Genomic DNA, 11,358 nt, shown 5'->3' with positions numbered 1-11,358 from the left:
CACAACACATCTCTAAAGCCATGACTTTATTTCATCTTGCTGGTTTTTCAAGCTTAAATGCCTAAAATGAGAAAAATTTCCAATTTATTTCTGTTGGTGAAACAGCAAGTGAAACAGCAAAAATACTAGAGCATTAATATCCAGATTTTAAAAGAAATTTCATGGTCAATAAATCTGCAGAACCGCAAAATCTTATTTGAAGACTAATTTAGAAAGCATAGGTTAAAGAATATACCATTTTGCTACTACAAGATTATACAAGAGTACTACAGCTTTAGAATTTCATAAATAATGGCATTCATCCCTCAGGGACTGTAAAAGGCTGTTACCAAGTGCTTTAAAATGAATTAAACTGAAGGAGGCACCTGAATGACTTGCAATTCCAAGATTTATTATCTGTACAACATCCAAAGCAGGGGAAGGAACACCTGTTTCTTCCACCTTTTTTGGACGCATGATTTGGAAAGTGAGAAAGAAAACTCACTCCCCTTGGATACTGGGATTGATAAACTGGTGAACATAAAGACTACCAGCAGGTTTTTTGTGACATGATGTCAAACTTTAGATCATCAGCTCCCAGAAAAGACAATTCCTACATTTAGAAACCTAAGGTATGTAATAACTTCTAATTCTGTTTTAGACTAGATGGAGACCAATGATATAATTCAAGCATTGAATTATTTACACTGAGAGTTTGACAAGATTTCATTCCAGAGTAGTTTTTCTACACTTCTGTTCAGATAAAGAATTTTCAGTGTTTTTAAAGTCAAAGAGGAATGTGTTCAACAAAAGGGGTTTTTAAAATCTGAGAATCTCATTCTCACTGCTCAAGTTTGAAGATAAACAGGATAAATGTTGACCCTGCAGCAGCTGAGGTTCATGACTGCATGTGTAATAAGTAGAAGCTAAGAGCCAGATGTCAATGAAGTCAACATTTTTCCTTGCTCCAGGGAAAAGGCTGATCACAGCTAGAGAAAAAGATTGAGTTCATTGCCTGTTCAGTTTTAATAAAATGTAAACAATCCCTGTTTTAATGACATAAACCTCATCCATCTTACTGTATATTATACAAAAAGGAGCTAATTGAGCATCTAGAAATTTAGTTTGTGCAAACCACACGTCCCTTTTCTCATTCAGCAGAGCATATGTGATACTGAAAGTGAAACAGGAGGAGTCAGTCACTTAAAAGTCTGATGTGTAGCCTGGTATTACTGCATGGGATCAGAACAAATGTCTTACAGCACAGACAGCGGCTGCTGATAGAACTGGAAGGTCACAGCACCAAATACAGCTCAACTCACTTCCCCATTTCAGTCATTACACTTGTGGGAGAACTTGCAGGAGATTTAGATCATGCAAAAAATATTGTTCTACTCTGGGAAAAACTGAAGAGTTGGTCTCCTTGAGTTTCAACATTTTAACAAAGAAAATAAGAGGATAGTTGTACATTTTAAGACAGACTTGACAAAGTACCTCTGGGAATTCATTCCTTGAAGAGGTGCTGAAGCCTTAATAGCAAGAAGAGATGGGGCAGAAAAAAGTGTCATGGGCAAGATATAATTACCAAATACTTTAAAATATAACTTGGGTACAGAGTTAGGTTTGAGTTAAGCTGAAAACAGAAACTTGCCTTGAGTGTCACAGCCATCTGAACTGCAAGTAGTGAATTATCAAGAACTTTTAGACATGACTTTTTCCATTGGAAAAATACCTGGAAACTGCTTTCAGGAGAAGATCAGTTTTAAAAATGTCATGACCAGAAATGCTAGAAATTTTTTTTTTCAAATATTTGCGATTTTCTTCTGGTTCTTGAATGGAAATTATTTTTGTTTGAAAAATTAAAGTTATAGGAATTAAAAATGAGAATTATTGGCCAAAATAAAATGTTAAAACGGGACAAATTTAGAAGTGCATATATTAATTGACTCTTAAAAGATATTAATGTTTCATTTTGGAGAAGATGTTGATTTTTGGTTTCACTGAGGTGAAAATTGTAAACATCTTTTAAAAGTAATTCTCCTGTGATAAGAAATCCATTTTATATCCAGCTGAATGTATAATACAGAATTAGAGAGAATGTGCAGAAATCTTTAGGACTGCTGTGAATTTTAGTGATATGTTATGTCCCTGAACAGCTACTGAAGAACTGTCTGGGAATTTGTACTCTCCCTGCTTCAGCCATGGTATTTAACCTGTATCTTGTACGCATGGAAGTAGGTTTAAATTTCATTGCAACCTGTTTGCAAGTCCTGTTAGGTGAATATTTTTTAAGTTGACAAATTACCCATGTAATTTTGGAAAATAAAACCCATAAAAATAAAATAGGTTAAAGCATACACTTCCATGCATACAAGGAAAAGAGAGGGAAGCTGAGAGAAGAGTTTTCATAAATGAAATAAGCTGAAAATAAGGACACAACTTTAATCTGAACTAAAACAAATAATCCTTGTCTGTTGTATTCAACTGAAATCAGCAGTTACACAGGTGTGGAATGCAGCTCAATCTGCTTTATAATCTAAGACATCAATATCTATAGCGTGTCTGAAGAGAAGGAAGAAATAGAAGAAAGCAAACTGAATGTTTTCTGCAGAGGTCAGCCCTCTGGGGGCTCTCTCAAGCTCATAATTCCAGCGGTGCCCAGCTCCAGATCCAGATGATGTGGTTTAAGCAATGGTTTAAGGTGAACTGGAGTACCAGCACTATGGACTGCAGTGTGAAACAGAATTTTCTCTTTTACTTTCAGGTTGATACTTTCTCTCTCCTTTCTGCTACCAGATGTGGTTTTATTTCTGTAAGATTATTTGCATGACATTTTCTAGTGACTAAAACACTTTTTAGCAACACTGGGGGTATTTCCATGGTTATCAGTGTAGTAACATATCATTAAATGAGGGGTCTAAACTGAAAAATTCCCTTCCTTTCTAGAGTGATTAAGATATATGAAACAAATATAAAAAAGAAGGATTACAGGGCATCACCTTTCATACTGTCTACATTTTACCAACAGATCTTCCTCTTTTCCCTCTCTGCCAGTGACCCTTCTCCACACAGAAAAGCCTGTCCCAAACCAGCCTTCTCCTTCTTTCCCCTCACACTCCTCCAGTTGTCTATTTGAGAATAATTTTTTCTCAGTCTTCTATATTCTGAATTTATATCCCCATACAAAGAGATTCCAGCCTAATTTCACCCCCAGTGACTGAGAATACATGACAAGAACTATGGCAAATGCTGAGTGACACAGTGTTTTGAATACACCTGGGAAAAAACCCAAAACAAAATAAAAAAAACCCCAAAAAACAATAAACCAGGCAAAAAAATCAATCCTACACAAAAAAAATGCTACTGAATTAATTTCCTAATGCTTATGAAAAGAAGTCTTGCCATGCCTAGAGATTTTTTTACAGTAGGTATAGTTTTACCTGCACCAATGACTCTTTCAATACGAATTCTTGAAGGATCAATCTCCTTGGCAAACTCATGGACAGCAAGAGATGGGTCTTCATACGTGTCTGGATCTATGTATGTTTTGAGTCCTGGGAAACGTACTGAAAGAAAGAGAGAAAAATAGGAATCAAGAACTCGTTGACATTCATGCACTGCAACAATAAGTGGGTTGTTTTTTTTTTTGACTAGACAGTTGAAAGAACTGAAAATAGCATATTAAATCTTCCAGGTTTAAAATTTCAGGACCCGACAGAAGAGCTGGTCACTTGAAAAAGGGTCTGCAGAGACACCAAGTGAGGGCTCAATGATATGGGGAAAAGCAGGGCGTGAAAACTAACAGTGATTATTGCCAAAGCACTTTATATTCCCTTTGGCTGCTCCTTGGGCAATTGAGGCAATCTGTCCCTTACTTTGAAAACAGTTGTTTCTAGTTCATTCCTTTCATTTAGGAGTGGATGGCTGAACATCCTGTTTTGCCAAACAGGTCAAATCTTTGAGTTCCGTTTCTCTAAGGATGAATCCTGGAGGACTGTGCTGCTTTGTTCTCTTCTGATCAGCTGGAACAGCCAGAGAGCCAGGTGCAAGATGACAACAAAAATATCCAAATCCATTTTCAAGATAATTTCTGTCTGTTTCCTTGGAGATGGCCATGGCAGTAGTGGGTTGGTGCCAGATTGCTTTGGCAGGCTCCAGCAAGCCATCATTTCCTGGCATGGCTAATATCCCTTGTGTTCCTGAGTACAGCATGTTCAAGAACTTGTGTTGTTTCTTCTGGACTATCTGCCTGGGAATTCTTCTAGGCTGCTGCCATATCATGATTAAGTTCTGGAAAACTTTCAGTCCATTATCAGAAGCTGATGTTAATAATGCATCAATTTATCAGAATAAAAAGAGGCTTCTGCAGCTGGGTCCAGAGAATTCCTTTAAAAAGAATGAAGCATTTCTCGGCCTTCTTTCTCTTGTCACTTAATAGCTGAGTCTAAAACAGTAATTCCTCTTTATTCTTGGTTCTATGGACCACATCTATGAGTAGAGACTTGCCTCCTCCAGTGTGATGCTGAGATCACTACAAATGAATGGGAAGGCTCTGAGATGAAGCTTTGTGTCATGAAATACAGTCATCATTCACCCAGACCTGAAAGACACCAAGTGAGGCTTTTTTCAAATTTACTCACGGTCTGAGAGGCATATATCAAACTCCCCAGCAGGAGGGTTTTTTGTTGTCTTTCATTTCTGGCCATGTTTGGAAACAAATGGCAAAAACATCTTTATGGGCAAATATGCCCTTTTCCTTGACAGAAAGTGACATTGGCTTGATACAGTGGTGTCACCTGAAAAAGATTTTACTTCTGGTGACTTCGGCGTTGATCATAGTAATTCCAGAGATGGTATCAAAATGATGAAAGAATAAAATTTGATACCCTTTGTATAATACCCTTTGACTAAAAAAAAAAATTCAATTGGTGACTCTTAACAGAAAACACTAAGGCAACTAATTTAAAGTAGGTAGCTAAACTAAACTATATAAACTAATTACTGCCCATGAGAGATCACCAGGATTTTCTCTCACTGTACTCATCAGTGAGCAGGAACACGAGGGAAGACAACTCATTCCACTTCTTTTTTCTTGGGTGGCTAGAAGTGTAGATCCCTAAATTCAAAGAGAACTAGGTACAAATAAGTCATACAGTCACCAAGAGAGGAGTTTTGAGGCAGAAATTCAGTACCCAGAATAACTGAGATTTCAAAGAAATATACCTGAAAACCTGCTAAATATTATTAGCTGAATACCAAAAAACCCTTAATAACTAGAATGTATTTAGTGAAATTGTTCAAGAGAACAAGCAAACAAAAATAAAGACCTCTGATGATGCAGACAGTAAGGAACTACTCAAATAATCACATTGAAACATCAAGGGCAAAGCTGTTCAGGAAACAGTGGACATTCTTCATTTAAAACATGATATGCATATTAGGTAGCACAGTGCTGAACTACTTACAGTGTCCATTTTGCAAATGAGCCCTTCTTTTCTCCTCAGATTTCATCTTAGCCTTTATGTACCACTGGCATCTTTCAGGAAAAACAAGTGAGGTTTTAAATAAAATACTTGCCATGAATAAAACAGGTGTACATTAAATTTTATTTGCACTTTCATGAAAGCCAAAATCTTTGCATTTGGAATATATATATATATATTTACTTATGAATCTAAAGAGGGAAATATGCACGATGAACTACAAACAGATTATATACAAAGAAAAACAGATCATGGTTGAATGACTAGCATGACAAGGACTACCTGAGTTTGTTTGATGCAATACTTTATTTTCAAGTTTGACTCCTCCAAAGAATTCTGATACTTCAAAAAATTATTACTTTCCTGCATTCCTGTTTGCATACACAGGCCTGTAGTAATTAAACCTTATCCCCTTAACTTTTGTATACCGTGGGTAAAAAAACCCTCTCATTTTCTTCATAATAGAATAATAATGACTTCACCATGTTTCATGAAAAAAGAAAATATTTTTTCACATCAGGACCCCTTTTTTGTCTTTTGTTGAGTGGCTCTGTGCAGTCTGAGCTTCTGAACACTGCCTACCTGCAGGACTGATAATGCTCATTTAGAGGGTCACATGGCAGGAACAACTGTTTCAGTTAAGAAAAAACCAAAATATTTGCTCTTGGTCTTAAAGCTCTTTCTCACTCAATGAACAGCCTAAAAATTACTATTTAGAGGGAAATCTTTTGGTTTAAGAGATGGCAAAGGGCTGTAGAGGCACTGATGGCAGTGGAGAACAGCAGTGCCTGTGGACATGTGCTGTAGAGTACAGACATGCAGCTCCTAGACCAGCTTGAAAAAAAATTCCTGTCCTCTGTGTGAACATTAACAGAATTATAAAATTAAATAAAAATAACTACAGTCAGTATATCCATTCTAACAGTGGAGAGATATGAGGAAAAGGTGAACACACCCACTTCACTTCAGTGGTTTGTTCAAACTGCTGAAACACAGTAGGAAAGTCACAAATTCATTCACTGCTACACAGGTAATGATGAGCAAATGAAGGGCAAAAACTCCTGAAGCTGATGTACCCTTGTGGAGAGAATACAAACCAGTGGATTCTCAGATTCTGTGGAAACCTTGAGATTGAACACCAGTTGCTGGGACTCACTAAGGATGCCAGTGCCATTTTTAGGACAACTGAACAACTGGTCTCTAGGGTGCCACCTGCCAAGATCCCTAAACAAAAGTTCTTACACTCCCAAGTGTTTACCCAAGGGAACAGTCAAAGAAACAAGACTTTAACCTCACCCAACCCTCCTAAACAGCCGTGGGCCCCCAAAGTTTGACTACAGAAACCAGTGATTAATCACCAGCAGAGGAGTCTCCACATTCTCTGCTCAGGTTGGCTACAGAACAATTGGACCTAAGACTAAATCAGACTGAACTTTACCATTCAATTTCCTGGAACTGAGCCGAGACCCCAGTCCTGTGTCTTGAAGTCTCTGTTGCTTTCGTATTCCTATCTGCAATTGACAGCCATGCTTCCTGCTTGCTCCTGGTGGATAATCACTCAGCAAAGCGCCGAGGCAGGTGCTCATTTAACCCGGCCTCTCCACTCTGAATAGGCTCATCAGCAGCCCTGAGACTCGACAGCTCATCGAATTGTTAATTCTGAACAGTGAAGCAGAGCACATCTGTAGGGTACCAGTCCCATTTTTCATGCTGAAATTTGCCTCCAGTCCTAGAGTAAATTGAGTATTTATTCAAAATTTTCTTGCTCTGTCTTCTGTGGAACATGCTCTTATCACTGCATTTAAGCAGCACTTCAAAATGGATTCATATCTTACATAATTGAAACGGTCCCATTGAGGAAGGCAGTAGAAAGCTAAGAGAATCTCTGATATCCTTAACGTTAGAAAACAGGAGGAAGAAACACAGAAAAAAAAAATTTCCATTTTTTTTTTTTTTTTTATTCCTGAGTTTAGTGATTTTTTTCTACAGGAAGTGTTTGAGTTATGTTTCAGGATTTCACGTAAGGATTCCACACAGTAATTTTCTCTGGAAATTTGTCTAAAAAATTCCTCTCTCTTCTAAAATACCCTACTGTTTGTCACCTTCTGTAGTAATTGTAGGAATATTTACTTAGCCTCTACGATTATCTAAGGCCACAATATGTTCCAAGGTTAACTGCTGTCATAACCTTTACCAGAATGTTAGATTTAACTGGTTTTATTATTTAGCAGAGAGAGCATTAACTCATATAATGGCAGCTACTGCAGTGCCATATTTAGTTGCTGGGGTACTGCAAATAAAACCTCAGGCCTACACTGATACAACTTCACTTTCCTTTCAAATCAGAGGTAATGCTGTATCAACAAAACAAATGTGTAATTACAAATCTAAAAGTGCAGCACCCTTTATTGATAACAGTGAGGACCATTTTCACATTCAGAAGAGTGAGTGTCACATCTTTTCTCTGGGCGTAAACAGGATCCAAACCACAGCAGGAGCAGTGCAGAATCCCACCCCAGCTCTGGATTTTTTCTGTCCTTGAACCAGGTAAGAAGGAAACTCATGGACAATCCTATCCACATGGAAGCTCTTCCAGCATCTGTTTTTTGTGTCTGAGGAGGGAGAGGGGGAAAGGGTAGAGAGGGCCCAGAGCCCACACAACCCCTGCTACAGATCCTGCTGCAGGAGCTCTGAGCTAATTCCTCTGCTTGAAGGCCCTTATCCATACAGAGCAACAGCCTGGGTTCAGGTTTCCTTGGTCCATGGCACTGTGGTGCCACTGATGTCTCACAGAGCACATGGGGACACAATGGGTCCTTTTAAATGTTGCTTTGCTTCCTGGTGGTGAAAGGAGGTGAAGTCTGGAAATCATCCAGGAAACACCTGAGGCTCAGGGAGAAAGGAAACAAGGCACCCTGGAAGGAGCTGGGCCTGTGGGAATCTGAGCTTCAGCCAGGACTGAGGGTCCAACCTACACGTCTTTTTTAGCATGTCCAGTTAGAATTTGTGAGTTCCCTTAAAACCTTCAGTATGCAACGCAGCACCTGCCAAAGCAAACTCAGCACCATCACTCAAAGCAAAATACTTTCTCATCTAATTTGCACAATGTCATTACTTGATCCTGATCAACACAGAAGAAAGGTGGACAAACAGCACTGCACTAAAAGAATTTCAAGAACAAGAATGACACTGGTTATAAAAAAACCCTACATTGTCCAGACTGGTAAAATTCCCCTGCCAATGCAACAGCAGTGCTGCAACATAGATTTAATTGGGATACCTTCAATTTAAAAAAAAAAAAAAAAAGTCAAAAAGCTATAAAATAGAACCTTTAGTAAGGTATTTTCTGTTCACCAGTGATATCACAGGCAGTAGAACCGTTTTGGTGTTTCAGAGTATAGTTCTCCTTAGTTTACTTTTGTTACATAATTCCTGCATTCCATCTTAAGAGATGCAGAAATGTGCATAGAAAAAAAAAATATAAGATAAAAAAAATAGAAAAAAAAAAATAATTGTGTGTGGCTTTTCCTACAAGTTGAATACAGTGGAAGTAATAAAAAGGGTCCATTCAAGTGCCTTTAGCAAGGTACAATGCCAACCCCAAGACATCAAAAATCCCATAGTTCCACCCTCTAAAGCTTTGCAATTGACAGTTATGAGATCTTGTAAAATACACTGTGGGGATCTTTTTTCTTCTTTTTTTCCTTGTAATGTCAGAGCCTTGAGGGTGCAGCAGGTATATTGTATTTTTAAATTATCATTCTGTAGGCAAGAGCTCCATAAACTTATTTTTTAAATATCCGAACTATTTCCTGATTTCACATAATTTCTTATCTCCCCAAACTGTGTCTTTATGAAAAACAACACTCACAAGAGAACTGTAGAAACAGTGCTGAACAAAGAGGATATTCCACTGTGTCTAACCCTAATTTTAGCACTGAAAATGTGGTTTAATGACTTAAATATTATTCTTAAATTCTTAACTTTAGGTGAGACTATATCAGAACAGTGTTTTAATTACCTGCCAGTGATGAGGAAGAACAAAGTGAGGATGACCAGGAGAGTGAATCCACCAACAGCAGCAGTGGCAATTACAAGAATCTGTCCCTGCTCTGCAGCCATATCAGAAGCTGAAAGAGAAGCACAGAGAAAAGAGGTTGATGCTCCATCCATCACCCAGGGATTGTGCAGAATGGCTGAAATCATTTCAATGGTCAAATGTTGCCATTTGTTTGTAATGGTTTCCTTGGTGCTTAGCAAGGACATCGGACACAAACGTGTCTGCGAAGTGACAATAAGCCATGTCCCAACTAGGATGGAGGGGAGATGTTTGCAGGTTTATACAGTCAGGATTTGTCACTATCAAACACTTGCAATTTACTAAAGTTTGAATATGACAGGATTTTGGACACAAACCTGTATTTTCTTCCTTAGCTTTATTTATCTTAAACCTGCATCTAATTCAGAAGTTCTCTCCATCCCCCTGTCCCAGTGAAGTCAGCAGCAGTGCTGGGTATGTGAGAAATAATAAACTGGATTCAGGAGGAGGCAAAGCAAAAACCCACACCTAATGTGCAGCTTCACACACTCTTCAGCATGTCTGGTGTTCAGTTCTATTGTCACAAAATACACACAGTTCACCATAATATGTCTTAGGCCTCTTGTTTTTCTCTCTGCTTTTTGTAGGATGTTTGGGAGTTAAAAAAGATCACTTGAAATTATACAGTTGCTGGACACTTCCTCTTTTTGTTACTTTATTGTGCATTAATATGAAATCTTTACATTGACAGTTTACCTACTTATGGTCCAGGTGGTCCTCACTGTCCAAAGACTACACGAGCAGAAAAAGAATTAGGCTCATTTTTTTCTCTGTCTCCTGTCTTGGGACTCTGAAGTTTTATTTGTTAAACTCTGCTACACTTGAACATTTACACCACATGACATTTACCCAATTCTTACTTTCTATTTCCATGGGAAATAAAACATTGTTTTGAAAGGAGAATAAATAATTCTATTCAATTACTTCTGAAAACAGGAGTAAATGCAGAAAAGAATATAATTTTTACATCAGGGAAGCAACTTTGATTTGGTGAACTTGCAAATTGTTCAATAAGCAAAATCTTCAGCTTTTTTCAGGCACCAGGCGATTAAAGCTTAGGGAAATCACCTAGGCTGCTGTCTAGAAAGCTCAGCAAGCTATGTTCCCTCACTTTGCAGCTGATGAAGCTCAATGCAATGCACACATTGCTATCCAAAGCCTCATAAAATGCTGTTTCCAAGAAAAGCATTTGGCTTCTGAATAATATTTGTGTGTGGCTCAAAAACTCGTGGTGTAAACTGGCTTTGTAGGAGCAGCAAAGCAAATAAAAACAATAGTAGCTTATGTCAGATTTTCAGCAAAAACACCTTGTTAAATTTCTGCCATTAGGTTTCTGTCCATATAATTTTATGGAAGCATGCAGAGGCAGTAAATTACAAGGCATTCAGTACCTGTGGTCAGACAAGTTAAATATACACATCTTCCAATAAATGATGGAGCAAATATTGACTGAACAGTTAAATGACATGTAGTGATGTTACAGGAGTGGATTCCAGCTCTGTGTTGTCTTCCACAGGCTCTGGTTTATTTGGAAAAATACAACATAACAAATATCATGCCACACAAGTAACAATGCAAATAATAATAAGCTCTCCAAAGCAAATGTTGAATACCATTTTTCAGACTATTGAGAACTGTGTTAAATGTGGCAAAGATTGTTGCAGTCAGGCATGGCTTGAATTGTACACAGAGAAGGGTTCAGAGGAGTCTTGCCCATCTCTGCAGTGGAAATGAGAGGACAAACTGCACCTCTCCTTTTAATAGGAAAAAGATTATGCAAAATTAGTGAATTCAGCA

At 38.0% G+C, this 11,358-nt stretch overlaps 1 protein-coding gene across 2 annotated transcripts in view; it reads right to left on the bottom strand.

Annotated features, from left to right (window-relative positions):
- The window catches only part of EPHA6 (EPH receptor A6), a 362,575-nt gene that overhangs the window by 93,558 nt on the left and 257,659 nt on the right, over positions 1–11,358 (bottom strand). For both annotated transcript variants that reach the window (XM_017731430.1, XM_017731431.1), the window contains exons 7-9: positions 9,484–9,592; positions 5,445–5,515; positions 3,420–3,545 (exon numbers count right to left, since the gene is read on the bottom strand). In XM_017731430.1, the coding sequence (XP_017586919.1) occupies positions 3,420–3,545; positions 5,445–5,515; positions 9,484–9,592 (306 nt within the window). The remainder of the gene's footprint in view (positions 1–3,419; positions 3,546–5,444; positions 5,516–9,483; positions 9,593–11,358) is intronic.

The sequence above is a fragment of the Corvus brachyrhynchos genome, unplaced genomic scaffold, assembly GCF_000691975.1.
Source record: "Corvus brachyrhynchos isolate BGI_N302 unplaced genomic scaffold, ASM69197v1 scaffold152, whole genome shotgun sequence".
NCBI lineage: Eukaryota > Metazoa > Chordata > Aves > Passeriformes > Corvidae > Corvus > Corvus brachyrhynchos.
Note: the sequence above shows the minus strand (reverse complement) of the source record. Positions and strands in the feature narration are given on the sequence as shown.